The sequence below is a fragment of the Sipha flava genome, unplaced genomic scaffold (assembly GCF_003268045.1).
Source record: "Sipha flava isolate LNK unplaced genomic scaffold, YSA_version1 50_pilon_pilon, whole genome shotgun sequence".
NCBI lineage: Eukaryota > Metazoa > Arthropoda > Insecta > Hemiptera > Aphididae > Sipha > Sipha flava.
In genome coordinates this window covers 2,020,429-2,045,614 of record NW_020273428.1, presented here as the reverse complement: position 1 = coordinate 2,045,614, position 25,186 = coordinate 2,020,429, and the positions used below count along the sequence as shown (strand labels likewise).

The following is a 25,186-nucleotide window of genomic DNA, read 5'->3' as shown; positions in this document are numbered from 1 at the left end:
TACTAATAAGATTTACGCGGGAGTAATGAGTTTTATTTATTCTATTTCAAATTTGATTTAAAAATGTTAAAACCATTTTTCATTTAAGCTCCACTGACATTTTTCGGATTGCCTGAATAAGTTGAATTATTACGAACTGGATTGGATATTAAGTTAAATATCAAGTTAGTTTCGTAAATTGACTAACAAGCCAACCAAAAAAATTTAAGGCTGTATGAATAATAACAATTAGTGGGTACACCGTAAGTCGTGTACTTAACATATTATTATTTTTTGTTTGATTTTTTTTGTTTCCATTGAATATTATATGTCCCCGCCGTTGCACTTACGTACTGTATATCTACAATAATAGTAATAATATAATTACTCGCTATCATTTTTAAAACTGTCGATTTTCCGAAGGACTTTTATGAAACTTATGGCAGTTCATTGAAAAAAAAAATGGTATTACACTGATAATAATAACGAATAACATGATGTTGAGCACCCCTGTTGTGCGACAGCCGAAATTATTGGGATGTCTACTTGTGTTTCCCTTCTTCAAATTTATTAATTTATACGTTCGTGTACAATAACAGTGAATTTATCAGTGCGGAAAACAAGAATGCGTATAGTAATTATTGTAACGATGCTCATTTCACGGTTCGGATTGTAATATTCTTGTCCGTTTCTCTCGCCTCCGCTGTTCTCATCACTATCCAGAAAAATTGAAAATTCCGAAGTAGTAAGTTTACGAAAAAAAAAAAAAAATTAAAAAAAAATTTGCAGTACGTGTGCACTTACGTCTTTACTATGTTCGTACACAATTATTTTAACCTCGATGGATTTTCGGTGAGATGACGAACATATTTCCTTGCCCTTGAGTCACGGATCAATAATTCGATTCGCACACAATTAACGCAAACAGTACATATTAATTGCGATGTGCCATCATAATACTTATGTAAGTTGCATCTGCCTCCGCAGGTCGGTTCAACAACGCTCGGTCTCAAGGTGAAGTACGATAATAATAGTAACAATAATAATAATAATAATAATAATAATAATAATAATAGGAATATTGTTGGGGAAAAGAAAAAAAAGAAAAATCATTGCCGTTCACAAGTCTATGCCTTTGTTGTTATAATTTAACATTTTTCGAGTACGTCAAAATGTCTGCGTTCGAGTAAAACGCGCGTTAACAGTGCGGTGAGATCGAGTACGAGGAAAAAAATAATATTACGCTTAGGTTTTTTTTTCTTACTTTATTTTTTCGTACCGTTTTCGTTCATAAATAATTTACTATAAAGGTGTATGTTACCGTCATGTTACCGTATTACTCGTCGACAGTTCGCGGACTGTGCGTGTTCGTAAGGAACACTACAATATACTATACTCGCTCAATAGTACGCTTATTCGTTAACAATTTCAAAAAATAATCGAGAAGACTGAAAACAATGAAAAAGTTTTACTGAACTATTCAGTATTTTTGGTGAGTTTAATAATTATTATTTTTAACGAATGTTTCTTAATTTTAATTTTTTACATTTACGTGACAATAAAGAGTGTTTGATAAATTTACCGATTTAAATGCATTTCGAATTAATGCATTTTGTTTTCTTATGAAATCAATTCAGAGCTCGTAATTTTTTTAATTATTCACATATAGTATTATATTGTAGTATTGATATTTAGTGTTAGTATGGCATTAAAATCAAAATACAATAATTGATCTTTGAATCATCGCAAATACTATAAATAAATAATACATTGTTTTGCAACAGTAAATTCACAACACACTTAGCTTATTTATTTTTGACACGATTATTTCAAATCCATTTGGATATCTAAACAAAAAGCATATTATTAAAAAAAAATAGTGCAGAATAGATTTTAATTTTTAATTTTCTTTAGTTTCGATGTAACATGCGTATTCCGTTGACATGATTTTACAAAAATATTCCTAATAAATATCGATTTACTTACTAAATACATATGTTTGTTACTTTATTAGCAAAACTCAAATATTTTTTACATCGTTAACTGTTATCTTGTGTTATGGCGTACTTCATAGTATTAATTGATCATGATCCGTCTGAAATGTATCAATCTTCATTAATAACTTATATATATTTAATTTATAAATTATAAAAACAACCTTTAGGTTATACAACATTTTGTATTATTTATTTTTTTGAGATTCACACGGAAGATTCTTATTTGCACGAAGTTAGACTGATTGTTATTGTTCATTATTTGTTATTAAAAATTGTTCATACCGTTTTGTGACATTAATTTTACTTTTTCTTTACTCATTAATCTAATATTTGATATCAGTGTATTGTTAATACTGTACGGTTATATTAATATTGTTATTAATCATGATCAAAGTCATAACATTAAATACTTCTGTTTATTATTATAATAGTATATATTATGTAGTTAAACGTGATCAAAGCCGTAGCATGAAATACTTTTGATCTTGTTTACAACATTTTGAATTCCGTAACAAAGGTTGACAAAATTCCGTTTAATTACGAAATTCTCAAGTTCAGCTGATCAATGGCGCACAGAAGTATTTTGAGAGCACATGTAACAAAAAAAGTTAACTCTCTACCAACCAATTTTTTTTTTTTAAAAAAAAAAAACGTTTATTTGTTGTAACTATAATTAACTCTTAAAATAATTATAAATTTAAGAAATTAAGATTTATTATAATTAATTAAAATTAAGATGTCTACACCCAGTGCCGTATAGATATAATGTTTGTGTTGTAATAATAATGTTATTTGTTTACCATAATCCATAATGTTTGGAATCCAAGTTGTCCAATTATATACCCACCGACCCACCCATACACCCACCCCCGACGAGAGTACATGCAATTGAACCCCTCTGATAACCTGTCTGGGCCCCACTGCAGCTGATGTACCTACGTGAAACTTGGTTGAGTTCTCCTGTATATGTTCAGTGTAGACTATTTTAATAATTGAGTACGTAGAAAATAGTAACATTATGTTACTAGTACTAGTACTAGTACTACATTATTATTATGTCTACCTTTACCAAATTTAAAAATATTATTTTTGTCAGATGTTTAACAGTTAATTACGTTATGTTGAAATCTTAAAAATATCAGCTTGCCGTCGAAACCACCATACCAATTAATTTTAAATATTAAGGGGATATACTTATTACTAATACATTAGAAAAGGGATTTTTTAAAAATCCAATTTTGAAGGGCTAAAATAGTCTTAGACTCTGGACAGAATTTAAATATTTTTTCATTTTTTCGCCAAGAAAATACTTTATTTTATTAATCGTGTCATCAGTGATAAATAAAAATTGCACTTCCCAAAACTGCTAATTGGATCGTAAAAACAGTTAATTGCACTACAAAATTAGTCTTTGTGTAATGATTTTACTTAATATTTTTCTACCAGATCGTCAATGGGATAATATATTATCATTATAATTATTGAAACATTACAATGCATAGCCGTGGAAGTGAAACGTCGGAAAATGGAACACGTAGTCATTAAACGTTATAATTAGTATTATTGTTGTTTCTGAATTTCGTGGACGAAAAAAATGGTCGCAAAGAATATATTTGTCAAGAAATCCTATTAGTGTGTGCGTAGAGGATGTAAAAAATCGATACGAGTGGAGGTTTTGGACAGAGATGGCCGACCTCAAATAGTTGGGAGAAAGGTGAGGGAGAAGAAAAAGAAATTATATTCTTATTGTATTTATCCGACCCGCTAAATTGATATTTAACACGTTTGTAATAAGATTTGGTGCGAATATTGTACATTTATGTTGTTTTAAATAGTATTAACTAATTTCCTGATATTTTACACGGCTTATCAATAACCAATTATGTAGTCGGTTAATTTAAATATTTAATAATTATGTGTTTAAAAGTGATAGTAATATTACTACCACTATCGGTGTTTTAGCAAATATCAAATTGAATATTAAAAGATGTACGTTATTTTTTTTTGTAACATTGTTATTTTTTAATAAAACATCACGAATTTATTGTTTTTTGAATTTTCATGTTTCTAATTTCAGTAAATGTTATTCATACTATTTTTTAAAATATAAAAATCTTTTTTTAACACAAACAATAGATGGGTATCTGGTACATCCAAGCATTCGTATATGGACTAGAAAGAAAATCATTAAATATTTCTTAATAAAAATAGTTTCAATATTGAAAACTGTAATTGTGTTTAATTAATGGGTCAAATCAGTCATTGTTGATTTTCCATTTTAAGTAAAGAATTTTTTTTGACGAACACATTCTATACAAAAAAAGTCACTATTGAAACCATTATGAACAAGAGCAGCGTTTCAATCAAAAGACAAAAGCGTTTGAAGAAGATTCAAATTTTTTCTCTTTATTTTCTGATGTTATTGTTTTTTCCGTAGGAAAATATGCGAGAAAGTCTATATGGCAGTATTTACTGGAATAACGTTACTTAATACGATATATGATAAAATAACAAGAATGAATAACATTTCTGAACAAAACCAATAAAATAATAGCCAAAGCGTAAGAATAGGGTCAAGACAGTGATTGAATGAGAAAGAGAGAGAGAGGAGAGAGATTATTTAAAGTGGCGAAGAAGTGACATAGTACTTCTGGCATCAGATGTATTTTAGTATCGATCAGTGTAGTGTTTTAAGCAAACATTTTTTTCTCAAGTTATTTGATTACGATAAGTAAGAAATTAAAATTATATTACTAGTATATATCAATAGTAAGTCTCATCTATTAATATTATTTCTACGTAGATCTGCTGTCACTTTTAACTTTATTGTAATATTTCTTCGCAATAAAATAAAATTATTTGAAGTATGCTTTTGTAAAACTCTTTCATTGTTATTGGCTTGTCTGGAACACAGGATTTTGGGTGTTTGATTTATTTGATTAACAAAATGAACAATTGTTTTCGAGTTTCAGCCAATACATTTTTATCGTGTTATTGAAACGCAGTGTTTCTTTTTCTCTTATCTTTTTAAATTTTTTTATAATACTTCTCGTTTTGTGTGTACATCTTTTTTTTAAATATTTTTTGGTGCACAAAAATAAAGTATTTGGATAAACTCTCCGGGTAAATACTTAGCCGTCGATTCCGAATGATTTTTATATCTCATATATTCATCATATAATTTCGTAGTTCAACCATCGGTTTTAACACGAACGAATTTGAATATTTGCAAACGATGAAAACTTAACTTTTTTTTTATTAAACTTAACTCGATCGCTGTTAATACACGACTTCTTTTTATTTAATGGACAACTCGCAGTAGTAGATTTTTTATCAACATTTATGTTTTATACAAATTTTTTTATAACCATACCTAATAATGTGACGCGTATATGCATGGATTGAATCATTCTCGCGAACAATGACGGGGAAAAAAAAGAGGATAGGTCGAGATCGCGCGCGATCTCCATATCGTACTGTCTCCAGTACAGTATAGTTGCCGGGTAAACTCGGTCGCAGCTAATAAGCAATTATGACCGTTTGGAATTTGCGAAGAAAAAAAAGAGAAGGAAAAAAAAATAAAATGACGGACAATGGTAGAACAATTATATCATTAATATTACAACATTAAATTAAACCCGCGTCATGATCTTATGCAATAATGTGGGATTAGGGTTATACGAGAGACGCGTTCGACTCAGGAGTTGGCTTCAAAGGGGACAATTTATTTCAATCATTTTTGGCGGGGCAAAAAAATGGAAAGAGAAAACGCCGGTGGCGTTCTCTCGGTACCGGCTACCGCAGACTTAGACTCGGGATGGCAAAGCATCGCCATTTTTCACGACACCGAATCTGACGGATATGTGCCGACACAACCGAAATCCTAAATTCTCATTGGGCTATATAATTACGAGTATTTTATTTAATTGAATTCCCTTGATTATTTCACGAACGTCTATCCATTTAATACGAATATGGACAACAACGAAGCACATAATACATGCTTAGAGTACGACGAAGAAGGACAAGATTCAAGGAAAAGATGATGTTCGGGAAAAGGACATACGAAGAGATAGAAAGAGAGAGTGAAGAGGACGAAATGTGCACGATTAACCGGGTTAACGAGAGTGATCAATTGCCCATCGACTGCATTTGGACAAAACTTTAACAGCCGAGCTGGTATCCGCGGAGAAAACAAACTCCAAATTCGATCTTGCACACGTCAAAGAGACGAATCTGGTACGCGTGAAAAGGGTGGTGGACAGTGAAAGATTGTGTGAAAAAGCTTTCCCTTTTTTCTTCACGCTCCTCGCCCGTCACTTCCGAACGGTTTTGAGCGTCCTGTGTGTCCCGAGATGACATCGCACGGAGTCTGCAGATAGGTCCCAAATTTTCGGCCCATTACTCCTGTGGTAAACAATTATCCTGTTCGATAAAATCGACCCTTATTGGAGGGTTTAAAACGTCTTAACCGTTTAAGTCACTCGTAACGCTTCGATTAATTAAAAATCTTATATTTTGCAACACGGTAAACCTAACTGATTCAAATATTTCTGGTATTATATGATATGTTATACGATACTCACATGAATTCCCACGGATTTCATGGATTTCATAGAATTTATTAATAATTTATTTTGTTTACGAGTTTATTGAAAACAATCCATTCTAAATGTAACCGTTAACTCAACAATGCGTAATTTGACATTAGTTTTGAAGTCAGATATTTATTTGATGCATGGGTAAAATGTTCAACATTATGTTTAATATGGTCAAAAATGGTCGAATGATTGAAATGATTTTAATAAAAATAACTAATAATACAAAAGAATTCCTTCTAGGTGTTACAAAGAATGAAAATGTTTTTTTTTTTTTTTTTTTTTTTTTATCGGAGTACTCTTAGCACCATAAACTGATACGGGTAGAATCATATCTTGAGGAGAAATAATGAAATAGACGCTTTTCGTGTTATATTGTGATCAACACCGGATTGAAGGTTAAGCATAAAAGCTAAAGGCTTAGATTAAATCTTGGTAAGTCAGGGTACAACTAACAATCGGAGGCTATTTTGAAAATAATTATGAACGTAAATTTTATCTATTTCTTTAATACACATAAAAGTTAAATAACAGCAATAATTAAAAAAATTATAATTACATAATAACTATAATAATAATATGAATATAAAGTCAATGAATCTAATGAAAAATTATATAATTTTGTTTAATATTCGTTTGATTTGTTGAATTATTATACAATATTTGATAGTAAAATTTTTTAAAAGGCCCATGGAAAAAACTTCAGTCTTAAAGCCCCGTTGTATTAGATTTCCGGTACAGTGGCATCATTTGGACCGCGCAGGGTATACATTTGCGTATTTAAAATCTATTATTGTAGTAATTTGGCCCACTTTATAAATTGATTGGCCTGAATAATTATTGTTAGTGGTTTGCGGTCAATAGATTTTATTTTTAATTAATATTTTGTTTTTCTTCTTATTTAAAAACAAAAACATGAGACGTTACAAAATTATCAAAATATTTCTTATTGCGATTATTCGTAAATCGTTATCATTCAAGATGTGCGTAATTACGATAATTTAATTTTATTATCTATCAACTTTTATCAACTTAATCTACCATCAACTGCTAGCCTATTTAACAGTAATTCAAATTTCATAATGATAATCTATTATTGATAATTGAAAATATTAAAACATTACCTAAATAATATTTTATGTGTTGATATTTTATCTGTAAATAAGTTTGCAAGCATGAAGATGCATCGGTATCCTCTTAAATATTAACAAAAAATATAACTATATAATTGTAACTGTACCAAATAAACGCTTTATTACAATATTTATTATCATCTCTGGCTTTACTGTTTTTCTTAGTTAATTGATTTAGTAAATACCATTATTATAATGTTGTCATTAATAAATGGTAAAAATATTATTATTTTATTTTTGTTGTGTTGAAAATTCTAGATAAGTTTAGTGGCCTGCTCTATACGCCATGCGTATTAAAAAAAAAAAATTGAAATGACGCCACTGTTCCGGTACACCCATTAAATGTGGCTCTGACTGTGATCGTGTTGATACTGTGACTATAAGAGTGTGTGTGTGCAGCGAATGACTATCAGAATATTGTTTAAAACGTCATCACGTTTAGGATAGTCATTAAAACTACTTTTACAACTGAAATAGGTTAAATATTAAATAGATATTTTTTACTAGTGTCAATATATTAATGAATAATAATTTTGTTGACCATTTTTATTCTTTAACATCTTTTCGAAATTTTTAACATCATACTAAATCGATGTATGCGCGGTCCGCTGCAGCGTCCGATTGTGATAGTCACTTAACCGATACGATAGCGGATAACTTATTAAATTAAATTTACATAGGTGTTATATGTTATTCCAGTGATTTTAAACTCTTGCAGAATTTCAACGAGTAATTAACAAGCGACAATCATTGTATACATAAGAAAAAAATAAAATAAAATTAATAAATGCATACATGTTTACGTACATTTTAATTATATTGATACAAGCACTACGTTGTACGCAACAAATGCAAATATCAACGCCTGATGTTTGTTTCAAATGTTCTGCGGTAGCCTACTATTGAACTGCAGTATAATATAAACATTTTATCCATTTTGTATTAAATCCTTTCAAACATTATTTTCACTCGTGTTGTTGAACATATTATTGATATTAATAGAAATGAGATTTCGCGGTTTCGAATATAATTGGCATTATTTCCGTGATGACCGAAAGTTTTTTCAGTAAATGGTGTTCCTAACCTGCCAAAAATAATAACTGACACCGCGAATGTCACAAAATTGTAACAAGTCTCGTGTTTTTAAAGCGCATATTCGAACACAATATTATACGCAGCCAGGAAATAAGCATTAGACGCATGTCATTTAAAATCAAATTTTCATTTAGACGTTACATTTTGTCTTTGAATTAATTCAGTATATTATTTTATAGTCATTATAAATGTTTCTTATGCGTATCAACTCTTCCTACCAACACTCGTTTAATTTTAAAAGTCATCTAAACTTTCGATTACGATCCGAGAATAAATCAAACGCACTATAAATGAGAACAAAATGTTTTAGTTCTTAAAAAAAGTCCAGTTGTTTTTGAATGGGTTGTGGGTAGATTCGGATTTTTGCCGTCTATTAATATCCGTTGGCGAATAAAATGACTTATATCGTTTACTTTTTCATATTTGCACATAATTATAGTGGCACTTATCTTATTCCGTAAGCCCCCTGTCGGTTCCGTCGACGCAAAACCGTTGATTTTAACATTCGTTGCGGGCCTTGATTTTTTTTTACAAACCACATAATTATTGTATTATGTCGGTTGACCTTGATCAGGGGAAAAAAAATGTTCTAAAAGTGACTTTGAATCTGTTTCGTATATAAAACGAACCCACTTGAACTTGATGCTCAGCCTCGGACAAACTTAACATTTAAAGTTCATTGGATTGAGAATTTCATGTGTAGTATAGAGCGACTTTTCGTTTGTTTATGAGAATTAAAGCTGACTGCGTCGTAGATATCCTTGAATGATACGATTTTTTGTGCGCACATTTTGCGGGTATGTGCTCTAAGACGTTTCAATAAGAGTTTTGAAAAATAGGCGCATTTAATCGATTTTTTTTTCTGGAACACAATTACGACGGTAATTTATATTTTTGATTCAATAATATCGATTTCATTCAGGAAAAACAAAACTAAATATTATTTAACAACAACAATGGTATTGTCCAAAAGCATTGCGGCAACATTATGATCATTAAAAGATATTCTACTTATGCAACAGCATAGAGTGCAATGTTTGAACTCAAGAAAATTAAAATTACACCACAGTACCACCAATAATGATTTGACGATTTTACAATCAATCTATTCTGCCGCGCCATCAAAAGTGTCGCTGCCGCATGACTATTGTTTACAACAACAATTTTTGTATCATGATTTCTGTACTGCAGTTTCAATGTCACGCATAATGCGCAATGTTATACTGTAATGTGAGTTTAAACAATAAAATCTTTTACTCCGTGTGATCGGGATGAGTTTTGGTACAAATTATAACATGATATTCGTGTTAACAATAGTAGGAATCACGTTCATAAATTTTTAATGATTTGAAAAAAAAATAAGCTCATGTTATAATAGATGTGTGTGTGTGTGAATGTGTTTGGAATCAATAATAATTAAAATGTGTATCGCGCGCAGTCGTTTTCTATAACGAGTTATTCGAACAGCATGAAATTATCGATAAACAAAAGATAAGTTATTGTGCAGATATAAGATTATGTAGAACACTTGTGTATTTGCAGATAAAGAAGATTGATTTGAAGCTGTACTTTTTTTTTTAATTTATAATTTTTTATGGAGACTATATGATGTATTTTATACGTGACGCGTATACTAAGCTAATATTCGTTGAAAGTCTGGAAAATCTGGATTTACTGTTTAGTAAAATGAAATGATTAAAGAACAATAAAATGTAATCATACCGATTAATTAAATTAAGTATCGGACAATTAATATCTATAATTATTGCATGTTATCATGCGTAATGTAACATTCTCAACAAGTGTATCATTATCCAATCGTAGAAGACGTATATAATCATTATTTTCCGGACTTCTGTCCATGTTTCGATTATAAAAACAAAAAAATAAAATAAATTAATACTTTTATTTTTGATTAAAGTTTATATAGTGTACATAAAATATAAAATAGGAGTAATCGATATTTCGTTTTACAGTTCGTTGCAGTCAATCATTGTTGATCAAAACACTCATTAATCATCGAAAGACAATTTTAACGGTAGAATCGAAAACCAAATCAAATCAAATGGATTCTGAATCATTTAAAGAGTGCGGAAAGACGGTCATCGACTATATAGCCAATTATATGGACAATATTCGAGACAGGTAACCATATAATTAATTATATGTATTGAAATTCGCAATCAAACAAGAAGTCTGTGGCAAATTAATATAATGCACGCCTTCTCTAAGCAGTTGCGTCGAGTTCTTAAAATGGGATGTCGAGTGTAAAAAACATTCTATTAATTCTGACGATAGGAATTTTTTTTATTTTACATACGAATAGACAAAATAGGGTAAAATGTGATGATTATTGTGTTACGAGCAATGAACAATTTATCGTTCTAAGACTAAGCCGCTACGGTGTTATGTACCGTACGGTGCGCATATTACGATTATTATAACGACGGTGTGGCGTATGGACGGATGCAATGTTATCAATAGCACACACTTAATCTCACCAACATGGGTCGAAAACAGAACAGCTAGTAATTACCATGTCCAGGGAAAATGCTAAAATTATGCCCTATAATATGACTAATAATCAAATACCGTTTCCTACAATTTTTTCCTAATAATTAGCATATAATCATATCTATTAAGTTTTAAACGTATCATCGGTAAAAAAGTTAAAAATATCAAAATTGTAGTCGATAATAGACTACAAAAAAAACACCTTTTAAAATGAATTCCCCATCTTTCTCTTCTTAGTTCCGCATACTAATGGCGACGAATCCCAAAATAATTTAAAACCATATTGTTCTTGGTAAACGTCGCCCATAAAACTACATGCAACAGCAATCACGTGGCAGGCAATTTTTTTAGGGGGATCCACCGATCCCCTCGACTCACAATTTAAGCGCCGTCAGGTGCTGTGGCATGTTTCACCCAACGAGTTATTGTTGTTGCTTAGAGTTGGATTTAAATTCAGGCAGAACGTGAGTCGAAGGACGAATAATTATTGTTGTGGAACCGTTTCAGGCCCGTGCTGTCCACCGTGGAGCCAGGCTACCTGTATAAGCTGACGCCGTCTGAAGCGCCCGTGAAAGGGGAACACTGGAAGACGGTGCTAGCTGACGTGGAGAATGTGATCATGCCGGGGATCACCCACTGGAACTCGCCGCAGTTCCACGCCTTCTTCCCAACCGCCAACTCGTACCCGGCCATTGTAGGCGACATGCTGTGCAACGGTATCGGATGCATAGGATTTTCTTGGGTACGCGTACGATTTTTTACCGTCCGACGTGGCGATGAGCAAACTAAAGACCGTGGCGCTCTTAGTCCTGCAGAGTTATTATACTCTTGGCCCTTGTCTTGATCTTGGCTGCAGGACCAAGACCGATTTTGCTCATCACTATTGTTTGATATCAACTATAGCCACCCATATTGTTTACATGCGTGCGTGTAACAAATCGTAGTTCCGACTGCAATCGGATTCGATTGTGTGTGACATATACCGACACTTTCAAGTGAAAATGTTCAAGCTTTCGTTTTTAGAACGTTACACCCGCCGAATGCAATTTTTACTTCTGATAATCTTGAATACGTACGTGCATGCTTTGATTTTTAAAACTTTTTTCTTCTTTTTTTTTTTTGTTAGATAACGAGCCCGGCTTGTACCGAACTTGAAGTGCAAGTTATGAATTGGTTCGGGAAAATTTTGGATCTGCCTAAAGAGTTCTTGAACGAGTCCGAAGGTCCGGGTGGTGGTGTATTGCAGGTAATTATCGAATGACAAGAGTTAAATTTGGTGCAAATCGATTACAATAAATTGAATAATGTTCGCGGTACCGCAACAAGGGTGTATGTTTCAGGCATACATGCATAAAATTATGTACATAGATCGTATTTGTGCGAAAATGGCGCTGTATTGACTAACAGAGATTGCAACTGTGTAAGACTAACTTCGAATCGGCATAAAGCAATGTGCGATAGTATCCACGTACAATATACTTAACGTTTGCCGTACAATTTTGTGCATTGTTATACTATCTACAATAACCCCATTTGATTGTTCATACGATCACGGTGCGCCGTACGCAAACCGTTTTCAATCCTACCTTTATGTCTCACCGTTAAGTTTCGCTGTGATCCACGTGCACGTATTGTTGCGCTGCGCTCATGTTTGCAATTTGTACGCAGATGTGCGGTTACAACCGATATTTGTACAACATGGCGCATGCGTGTACCGACAACCGAGTAGATAACAGTTAACATAGTTTGCGATTGTGTTTCGCTGACCACAGAGCTAATGGAATAAATTCCGTTTCTCGTGTTCTACTAATATACGTCGTATCTCTGCAGGGAAGTGCCAGCGAAGCCACGTTGGTGTGCTTGTTAGCCGCCAAAGACCGTGCGACTAAACGGATGAAAACGTTTAATCCGAGTATGGAGGATGGAGAGATCAAAGCTAAACTCGTGGCCTACACTTCGGGTAACGTTTCGTGGGACACCGTTCGGCGCACAACGCGTTGCACGTTATATTACGAAATCAATGATCGTTGATTTACTTTTGTCTGATTTTCTCCCAGATCAATCGAATTCGAGCGTCGAAAAAGCTGGTCTCCTCGGCTCTATGCCTATGCGGCTTCTCGAAACGGACAAAGACGGGCGGATGACCGGTCCGATATTGGCCAAAGCAATTGCGGAGGACCTCGCCAAAGGACTGATTCCTTGTTACGTAGTCGCTACCTTGGGTACTACCGGTACTTGCGCGTTCGATTGCTTGGAAACGCTGGGCCCCATATGCAACGAAAACAATATTTGGTTGCACGTTGACGCGGCGTACGCAGGTACGGTGTAATCAACTGAACTCGTCATCAAAACGAAACATACGGGATTGGAATTTAAAATTTAAAATTTATATATATTCATCGTGCAATAGACTTTTAAAATATTACCTCAATGTGCTCAGCGAATGCCGGTCAATCCTTTGCCTACTGCAACGGTTAAAATTAAAATGTTAAACTTTGACAAACTTTGAACTGCTTTTGCGAAAAAAAGAAATAAAACTTGAGCTAATTTAAATTATAATCGAAGAAAATCCTTGATTTTTCCGTTAGTCGTTTACCGGGCGTCATTGTTATCTGTTAGGTGCTGCTTTCATTTTGCCGGAATACAGGCATCTGATGGCCGGTGTGCAATACGCTGACTCGTTTGACGTGAACTTGCATAAATGGCTGCTAGTGAACTTTGACTGTTCCGCCATGTGGGTGAAGAATGCGACTTATCTTGTGGACGCATTCAACGTGGACCGCGTGTACTTAAAGCACAGCTATCAGAGCCAGGATCCACAAATACCCGACTACAGGGTAATTATTTGTCGATAATAATATATATTTATGCTATGCAATGTGTCACGTATTATATCTACGTATTCGAGTTGTACAGAATACCATTTGTGAAAAAAGATGAGAGAGGTTTTACATTTTAGACTTGACCTATTATTAGAATTACGTTTTTGGCGCACTGTGCCTTTTAAGTATGTTTTAAATTATCGCAGATCTGAGAAAAATTATTAGATTTAGTATATGTAAGAATAGTTAAACTAATCATTGATGTATTTTAATATCATGAGAATCCTTTTTAAATATCCTTAGATTTTTTATAATTGAATTAAATTCAAGATTTATAAATGATCTATTTATAATTTTAATCTCATTTGATTTTACTTTGTATGTATCACAAATTTCTTCTATTGACTGATATATAGGAATGTCAAAACTTAAATAATTTTATTTTAATTTACTGTCCATGCTATGATTACTGTATCTATTATTAAAAAAAAATGCATTCATAAGAAAATGTTGTTAAATATATTGTATTGCTAGTTTTTACCACCATTGATTTTATTAGTAATAGTTAAGGCTTACTAAAACCATTATTTTATGAAACAACTGCAGTCTTATGCCATACTTTTTGAAAATCGACGCCTTAATTCTTAAAAACTTCTTTTAGTTTCTTTTACTATTTGATTTACTAATTTTTGCTAATCATTAGCTTTTGTTAATACCGACTTCATAGTTTCACGTCAAACATCATGCCAATTTCAAAACTTCAAAAGTTAGTGGCCAAATTAATTATTTAGAAATTCTTAAAATGGACATGTAAATTCTTAATAATCAATAGCTTTCGTTTGGTACTGATTTAAAAAAAATTTTTGGTAAAAATGGGTGGGATACGTGAAATTGGTTCCACATTTAATTTGTTGGTTTCATGGTGAAAATTCGGACTTACAAATTCTAAAAATTGATTTGCAAATACTTGTAAATAACTTATAAAATAATTGCACAGATTTAAAAAAGTTGCAATGGAAATTACTTCACGAACGTCGCTAAATGTACTATATACGCGTCGAATGTTGATGCATGTCAATAAATTAATTAATAAACGGGATGTTTGTATTATAGCACTGGCAAATACCGTTGGGCCGCAGGTTTAGATCGTTGAAAATGTGGTTCGTTTTGCGATTGTACGGTGTAGAAGGACTGCAAGCTCACATCCGAAAACAAATGAACTTGGCTGAACTGTTCGGGAAACTCGTCGAACAGGATCCGAGATTCGAAATTGTCATGCCGGTTACGATGGGTCTAGTTTGCTTTCGATTAAAGGTACGAATACGTTTTCATTATTTCCGTACTATCGTGTCGCGTTCGAACGTTTTTTTTTATTTCGTTCGTTTAAATAAGATTTATGGAAAGATCATATCGTAAAACGTACAGAACTATATACAGTATGAGGCAGAAAGCCAAAAAACATTAAAGTACATGTTATATATATTTATATATATACAGCAGCCATTACATTACACCACGGATATAAAAACATTAAGAACACGCAAAACGATATTATGTTTTTTACTCATTGTCTACGGCGTTTTTCACTACCGTTCGAATGCATAATTCAATACTGCTGAAATTAACATAGTTCCAATGAAATTCAAACCCAAAAACAATGATGTGAGCGCGAATTAAAACCGTAAATTATCGTTGTTGGTAATTACTATTTTATGGCATTTTATTTCGAACACACCGCCAATAAATTTCATCTGAACTTTTATTTGTTCTAACGAGAGTTATTAGAACTATTTTTACGAATATTCGTAAAAAGTTTAGACATACTGAGTTTTAACAATAAATGTCATGCATGATGGTGGAAATTTTCGAAAGTCGAACCATTGACTGCGAATTGATAAATCTCTAACCGATCAACAAAGACGCCTCGACGGATTATTAATTTTGTATGTATTAAGAAAACGTCACATCCACATGTGCTGCATCCTCGCCTGAAACACGTACAACATAGCAAATTCGTATTCAGAGTAAACCGACATTTCATCAAACTCTAAGGCCGTTTTCACACACACCGATAAAATCGGAACCAGATTCGGTGTCTGATGCAATGTAATTAAGTTAGTGCTTTCACATATAGACCGGAACGGTAAATTTGTCGGTCCGGTGGACGATTTCGGAATTCGCAGTCGGCGTTAAATTCGATAATTCGAATGCTGGACTGATCTCCGAATTATCAATCTCAATGTTTTCTTATACAAACGTGTACACACAGGTTAGCACAGGTCTTGTCGGTACCGGGGGGAAACCTAAAAATAATTATATTGATATGATATGATTCCTTCCAAGTACCTTACACTTAATATAGGATGAATCCAATATCGTCTTTTAATGTTGTCTCAACGGTACTTCCTTCGAAGGTACAGTAGTCCAAACAAATGACGTTTGTTAAGAGCAGCAAACATTGTTGAGAACAACAGAGAAAATAACTAAAACACGACTTCACCCAAGTGAGTACAAAAACTGTTAAGATTGTTTTTTCATTGTGTGTGAAATAAAACCGGCACCGACTTAGGTTTTACCGGTATGTGTGAAAAAAGCGAACAACCGGTACCGGCTCCGGTTCCGATTTGACCAGTGTGTGTGAAAACGGCCTAAGGGAAGAACATTATCTGTGTTTTGTTGGTAAGTTTTTCCCGATATTTTAATTATGAGTTTATTTTAATAATTAAAATAAGCTAAATAATTTAAATAATTAAATTAAAATAATAATATTTTACAAACTCATAACTCACTTAAAAATTAAAGTATCGGAAAAAACTCACCAACAATATAGATCAGCGTTTCTCAACCTTTTTTCGTTTACGTACCCCTTGACCTCTTACTACTGTTTTACGTACCCCCAAATATAAATTTATTATATATTCACACACAATACAAATAAGATATTATGAAATAAGTTCAATGATGGAAAATTTGAAAATAATATTTATTAATTAATTAATTTAATTAGCCATACAATTTACGTATATATATATAAGTAATATCAACTTTACAATTTAATATTTATGAGATCCTCGGGCTTGTTTGCTGGCACATCATTTTTTGAAATCTGGCTCCTCGGATGATAAGTAAAATCGTAAATTTGAACTCATAGAGAGTATATTACGATACTTATTTTTTATGTACGTGTACGACGAAAAGGCCCTCTCCACCAATACAATACTCGTGAACGGCAGCAGAACATTAAATGCTTTGTTTAAAAGCTCAGGATACTCTTCATTTACATCAGCCCAAAAAGCGATGAGAAAATTTTTTTTCAAATATTACCTCAAGTGAAGAATTCGTTTTCAGTTCAATAAGTTTTTCTTTTTCTCGTATTGATAAAACTGCAGATTCGAAATATTTTTCACTGAAAAGGATGCTATCCAGTAGTCTCCTTTTTTAAATTTTGGGAAGTATTTATTAAAAGCCGCCTTGAGTCCATTCAAATGTTGAATAACTTGAAATTTGATATCTTGCGATATCAGTTTATATCAGTTTCATAGATAACACAGAAGTCGTGCAGCGTTTCAAAAATTTCTGGTTGGTTATTTTCAATACACGACGTCCAAAACTCTAACTTTTTAACAAAAGATTCTATTTTGTCAGTAACTTGGAATATTGTTACTGGTGTACTGTTTTGAAGAGTCAAATTTAGATTATTTAATTAAAAAAAAAATATCGGATAAATATGCAAGTTTTTGAAGCCATGAATAGTTATTAAACTTTAATGAAAGCCGAAAAGGATGGTCTTCAAAGAAAATTATAACTTCATGTCACTGTTCAAACAAACGAGTAAGGACTTTACTTCGTGATAATCATCTAATCTTAGTATGAAGAAGGAGGGTTTTGTGAATACTGCTCATGTCTTTGCACAATGCTGAAAATATTCTGGAGTTCATATGGCGAGACTTGATGAAGTTCACTATTTTATAAGAATCATCCAGAACGTCCTCCAAATCAACAGATAAAGGTTTTGATGAGAGAGTTTGTCGATGGATGCAACAATGAGTCAACTTTACCAGGGGAGATACTGCTTTGACATGTGCCAGGAGACCAGAGTAACAACCTGACATAGACTTGCCACCATCAGTACTTAAACTACAACATTTTGATCACATTATTCTCTTTTCAATGAAGTTAGAGTTATTAGCATGGAAAATTTCTGAACCTGTTGTGCGTTCAGTAAGAGGATGGCAAAGCAAAAGCTCTTTTACGCTTTCATTTTCTTTCAAATACCTTGCAATCACTAACAAAACAGCTAGTTGTGCAACATCAGTACTTTCATCAACTTTAATGGAAAACAATTGACTATCATTGATGCCTTTTAATAGTGTCTCCTCAATGTCATTAGAAATATTATTGATTCTACAACTAACAGTGTCATTTGATAGTGGGATAGAATTTATTTTATTGACATAGTCTTTTTCGAACATACAAGAAACTGCGTCTTTAATGCTTGGCAAAATCATATTTTCACCAAAGGTTTTTACCACTTTTGGCAATTCGGTAACTAATTCGAAAAGATGCTTCAAGATCATCTTCATTAGCACTACCTGAAGATAGATAGGTATGCATATTGCACTTATTTTTATTTTCTAGTAAACGTTTGAAAAAAGTAACATTTTTGTCCTTTAAATCTGAATGTTTTGTATTCAAATGACGAGTAAGTAGTGAAGGCTTCATACTACCTTTATATAGTACTTCTCCACAAACAACACATTCAGATCTAGGAACATTTTCTATCATAACGAATGAAAATCCTTGTGACAAATAATCTTTACTATATTTCCTTATCTTTACCGGGAGTGGAACAAGAAGTTTAGTAGCACTAACCTGTGGTAATTTTTTCATAGGATTTTCTTCGGCTGGATTAGTAACCAATGACGATACGTCTTGTGAATCGGTTGGTTTAGTTATCATAATTTTCCTTTGACTAAAGTTACCAGTTTTTAACCAATGATCCATAGTCGAAAATATTATAAAATATGACAAAATAATAATTACGAAAGATTTTTATGTACGTCGTATGTGACACGGACACACTGAAAGCAAGTGACAGACTAATTATTAGAATAGATTTCGATATCTAACTAACAGAGAGTGATGTATATGAGATAAAAATAGTTAATGGATTTTTAATAGACAAATTATTGATATTGTATTGAACAACGTTACGTAACCCGATATGATAAAATCCAGTGTCCTGTGCCCAATGCTCGACTTGAGGGGGGACGCAGGGGGACGGAGTACCACAGGTTGAGAAACGCTGATATAGATAACAAAAACACAAATGGGCTTATATAATTTTCCCTTAAAGTTTGATTATAGGTCAGTTAGCTGTAATATTAAAACTGTCAGACGGAGACAACACATGCGGGTGTGACACTATCTTAACTAGGATATAATAATATGTATTTACCGGTAGGCCACGATAACTATGAGAACTATACGTCTAGAATATGCGTCCCCAACATAACACACCGGAAATGTGTGTGCAGTAATCGATAATGGATACGGCTATCGTGTTTTTCAAAATCTGTTTGCGTTCCATGCGTTTTTGGCACATTTCCGCGATATCCGTTATCAACCATTCAAGTAAAATATTGATTTGCTCACTCAGATCTTAACTACCCATACATGGTATGCACCACACATGCAGCGTTTTCCCTCGCAAAACCAAAAAATATTGAGACCCCCTCAGTACAAGACGAAACACAGTTTTTTTTTCGGCCAATACCAATGCCAACGTCAATGTCCGGAACGATCGCGTAGAACGCAGTCTACGAGCGTTTTTCTTCAGCAATAGCTTATATAAAATTATTAATCTCTCTCTCTCTCTCTCTGATACTTCTTTTCCATCAGGGCAATAACATTTTGACGAAACACCTGTACGAGCGGCTAATGAACAGCGGACAGATCTATCTGGTCACGGCCAACGTCCGGTCACAATTGGTTATCCGTTTCGTGGTATGCAGCCGATTGACCGAAGAGGCAGACGTGCGCTTCGCATGGAACGAGATTCAGAGGCAGGCGGACGCAGTGTCCGGCACGGTCGCGGTGGTCGTCGTAGCAACCGCAGCTGATGCGTCAGCCGAGGTGACCACCGACGTGTGGCCGGATAAGATGGAACACCATGTGGCCGTCAAGTCACTGACGCAGGGGTGAACGGACCTCGCAGACGCCTCGCACAGTAACCATGACCATCATCATCCCCTCGAACCCGTATTGTACGTGATTCCGAGCAAAGGCTTTTTGTTTATTCGCACATGCAACGTGCAGCATGTTTATAATTTTTTCATTACTCGGTCCCGCATTAGATATTATGGTGTAAAGCGTGGGCATTTATTGTTTAGTCATTTTTTTTTTTTCAAACCATTATTTAATCTGTGTTTTACTCTTCATATTTTTCCGTTCCTCTACCGGCAATAATTCAAATTAAATAATTGTTGTTTTACTTTTTTTTTTTTTTTTTTTGTAACATCATATATAATAGTGCGCGATTGATAAAACCGAAATATGTTTTTGTTGTGCCCACAATGGAAACGGTTCTATGCCCATGTTTGATTCTTGCTTATCTAACATAATGTTCGTTCATTATTATTATTATAATTTTAAATTAAATATACCGTGTTGTGATAATATACTAACCTACTGTATTTACTGTATTTATCTAATTTACATTTCGTTTGTTAGGGTATGTAGTTCTTGTTTCTGTGTACGTTTTTTTTTTTTTTTTTTTTTCAATAAATTACTTAATTACATTTAAATAAAATGTTCTTATTCATTAAAGTTCGTTTACCGTGTTAGTAATTATTGTGGTACGGGGGAACGTATAAGTTCCCATGCTTGATGACCAGTTAAAAATCATACATGTGTATGCTGTGAGAATGTTTCGACAAGAAAAAAAATGAATCCGATAAACTATGTACGAGTAAACTCCTACGCGGATAAAACTTTTGACAAGTATAAATGTTCTTACCGCCTTATTGCCTACTCAGGATCGACAACTCAACCATACAATTGGCATGATTAAAATTTGTATATGTTTGTGTTTCGTAAAAGAAAATTTTTCGAGTATCTGGTCCGATTTCTTATCGAACATGGAATAATGCTTGGATTTGAACATAAATACGCACAATGATACATTAAATATTAAAATAATAAATATTAGGTACCTGTTCATATAGCCCAAGATGTAATGCGAAGTGAGGGTTACGTTTGGATCAGGTCTGGCTAACTCAAGGTGTTGAACTGCTATTTCTTCCTGTAAAAGACTCCGTGAATTCGACAACCAGCTCTGGAACCTTGAAGAGGCAATCAAACAAAATGAATAACCGATATCGTCGTTGGAGGCGACTTAAATGCAAACTCTAGTGAATGAGGCTCGGCCACGGAACCACGATAAACTCCGGATATACCCCCACCTACCAAAGGGTCAATTCAGAGTCGGTTATCAACGTAACATACAGGAGGTTAAGCCACAGCGTCCAAATCGTCGACCGAAAGGTTCTGGATACGTTCTCGATTAGCGACCATAAGTACATTAGTTTTGGTCTGCAGCCGACTATCCTACGGACGCTCCAGCCAAAGAAGAATCTCCTTCATCCGTCCGGAAATCGGCTTATCGGAAGTTGGGCCAATACGCCCTGGATATCTAAAAACTGAAACTCCTCCCAGGGGCTTGCAACAGCTGCATGCCTTTTAGACCAGCGATACGGCCAACGAAGATCTGTCTATTGGTGGACCCCGAAAATCGCCGATTCATAGAAGATGTGCTCTGCTTCGCAGCTAGGAGGAGGTACCAAAGAGCTGCAAGGATAACTGATGCCGACTTGGCGACAGTCCACCAGGCGGAATATCGCAAGCTCCGAAACCAGCTCAGAATGGCTATATGGAAAGCGCAGGAAGCGGTATGGACCGCATTATGCCGTGAGGTAGATAATGACCTTTGGTGCTTCCCGTATAGGGTGGTAACCAAGAAGCTAAGTCGAATCCCACCAGGAATTGAGGCTAGGGGCAAGGATGAGGAGATTGCCAACTATCTATTTCCGAATCTACCGCCCACCGACTGATCCGCCGTTCCACTTCCTGAGGACCTTTCTCCTGGTGCAGTTCACGGACCAATCCCGGATGAACCTCCTTTCTCCATCGAGAAACTGAAGTTGGCCTGCACCAGACTTCCCTATGGCAAAGCCTTTAGTTCGGACGGGATCCCGAATGAAGTTCTACGATGAGCGGCTACGGCCCACGCTCAAATATTCTTGGATCACCTCAACGTGAGTCTCCGTAGCAAAACCTTTCCAGCCCGATGGAAGAAATCGAGATATGATAAACCTGAACTACAGCCTTTCATCAATAGGCTACTAAACATGCTGAACAAATCAGCTAAATTTCTAAAAAAAATGCTACTTAAAAAGCTCAATGATCATTTTATGGAAGTAACGGCACAGAGGGCTGAAAGACAATTCGGGTTTAGGAACGGTAGGTCCACCGTGGACGTGATCGAAATGGTATTACAGGCTCCTAGAGGTGCTTTCATTGGAGCTGTTCAGCATTGCGACCGGCTCCTAATGGTCTCACTGGACGTAAAAAGGCGTTTAATACAGCTCCGTGACCGTGTATTGATGAGGCTCTTCGCAAGAAGAAGTGCCTTCAGTTCTTCACAAGGACCGTCCGTTCTTACCTAAAGAATAGGGAGATCTTGATAGGGGACAAACTTACCCCAAGACGCGTCACCTGTGAACTCCCTCAGGGTTTGGTTATAGTACCAACCCTATGGAACGCGTTCTATGATAGCTTTTTGGAGCTCCCTATGCCACCAGGTGCTCAGTTGGTCGCGTTCGCCGATGACGTTGCTGTCCTTGCCACTGCCAGGAACGCCATTAAAACCGAGGAAATTATGAACTCGGTTCTCGGCACTAGGGAGGGACGAAAATCATGACTGGGTGGAACGAAGCTCCAGACCGACTGGTTATTAACACCGGGTTGTGAAGATTTCATAATCATGAATGAGATTCTAGGCCGGCGTATGTATTCCAGACCGGGAAGAATGGAGCACAAGAAGTGATAAACTCTATTATTATTGTATCGATATATTGTCGCTATCATATAGCGAAAATAAATTGTACCTTATTTTATTAAATCAATAAACAATGGCACCAATGGGGAAGTACTGGGACAACCCGTTCCCCTGTTGGCGTCGGTTCAAACAAAAAAAAAAAAAGGATATATAATGCGTTTAATTTCATCATCGCATATGGGAAATTTATATTTTATATATTATATTACTTGTATTTTTTTTCCATGTCCACTTCATGATGCATGTATCCGTTCACCTGCCGTGTTTTGCGTAATGATAACTTCTTGTGAATTCAACCCCTGAAAAAAAAAATTCGCGTACAATTGTTATTACCTAAATATAATAATTATTCATTGTAGTCGTTTACCAAATCACGTCAACGCACGTGAGCTAGTATACAGAAGTTTTATGCAATGTCTATTATTTTTGTACTCAGTCAATACTCAGCCGTCGAGAAGAATGGAACAGGGAGGGTTAGAGCACCGTAGCCCGTACTTCCAAGAGGGCCCGTTGTCTCAGCTTTTTAAACAAAATTATTTTATAGTTTCATTCGCCGTAGTATAAGATGCAAATTTAAATATTTTTACTATACTAAAGTATGTACAAGTATGTAAAGTTAGAATGACTAACTTGGCTAAACAAATGTAAGTAAAGGGAGCCTGGAATTGATTAGCCCCGGGGCCCTTAAAAGTTCTCGCCGGCCCTGACTGTACCCTAAGAACGATCGCGGCCGGATACAGCAAAACCATTACAATACACAGCAGAGGTCCGTGGTATACAAGCTTTTTTTTTAATTAACAAGCCCTACGAATCACTGTTATTTCGACGAGACGACGACTATCTACACGTTGTGCGCGCGTAACTTTTTCGTGCAGTGTCAAATAATTGACGACCCGTGATCAAGTTACGCATAACCGTTACACAGCAAAATGTACAGCTCGCAGGAGTGAATGCTGAGAGAGTGTGTCAAAATCTTGATGACAGCCTCCCTCCCCTCAAAATAAAATATATTAAGACTAGATCTTTCGTGTTTATTTACTAATTTATATACGCACAAATTGCGTTTATCAATTGTTCAGAATAGTTTTCGCACTAAAAATGTTATACAACATACGTCGCATAATTATGTACACTCAAAATTCATCACCGCTTGTCGGTAAAATTTAATTTCCATCAAACTTCTAAGAATATTAATAGCGTTCACAAACAGATGATAATATTGTTGAATATAAATATAATAATAATAATTAAAAATGAACAATAAAAAGTTATAATTTCAATTGATAATTAACTTTTATTATTTTTTAATTGTGTATTTTTTCATAACTGTTATGGATTCGTGCCGGACAACACATGATACGCAATACGGCATGCGTCGACAATACGGTTTTGTATTTTCACTTACGCTCACAGCGTCGTTGTATTCGCACTGAAGAGAACAGAAATTTGTCTATTCAGATAAAGTTTTTAGTACTCTGTAGTTTACAGTAGGTAACAATCCCGGTAATGGCTGCTACGGTCGCCCAAGTCGCTGTAGAGTTACGTCGCGGGACACGCATGAACGCGCACTAATAAAATCGTGCCAGATCAAAACAGTATACCTACTGTTAGCATTCCAACGTTTCAGTATTGTAATATTTCAGTAAAATATTAATTCAAAACAACGGACAATTATATACATTATTGTACAGTCGACTCTCGATGGTTGGAAATTGGTGGGACTTATGAAAAATTTCGAATTACCAAGAGTTCGAATTGCTGGGTGGTTAGAAAAATCGAGTGAGCAGAAAAAAAACAATAATTTGAATTACTGAGTTACGGAGAACATTTTTATGATTGTTATACGTTTCGTCAAATTTCGTAATACTACATCTATTAATTTATTGTTTTTTTTTTAATGTAAGCATAAATTAATATTTGCCTTTATGTT

At 34.3% G+C, this 25,186-nt stretch overlaps 1 protein-coding gene across 2 annotated transcripts; it reads left to right on the top strand.

Moving 5' to 3' along the window:
• Positions 1 to 1,299: 1,299 nt before the first annotated feature.
• On the top strand, positions 1,300 to 20,891 carry LOC112690570 (aromatic-L-amino-acid decarboxylase-like). Of its 2 annotated transcripts, none has more exons than XM_025564603.1 (9): positions 1,300 to 1,471; positions 10,779 to 10,947; positions 11,824 to 12,058; positions 12,443 to 12,562; positions 13,147 to 13,276; positions 13,374 to 13,634; positions 13,936 to 14,153; positions 15,252 to 15,452; positions 20,040 to 20,891. In XM_025564603.1, exons 2-9 carry the CDS (start codon positions 10,868 to 10,870, stop codon positions 20,340 to 20,342), a joined length of 1,548 nt encoding a protein of 515 aa, XP_025420388.1. In that variant the 5' UTR covers positions 1,300 to 1,471; positions 10,779 to 10,867; the 3' UTR covers positions 20,343 to 20,891. The 2 variants fall into 2 exon arrangements, with proteins under 2 accessions (XP_025420388.1, XP_025420389.1); XM_025564604.1 differs by lacking the exon at positions 1,300 to 1,471 and adding an exon at positions 4,689 to 4,707.
• Positions 20,892 to 25,186: the final 4,295 nt, after the last annotated feature.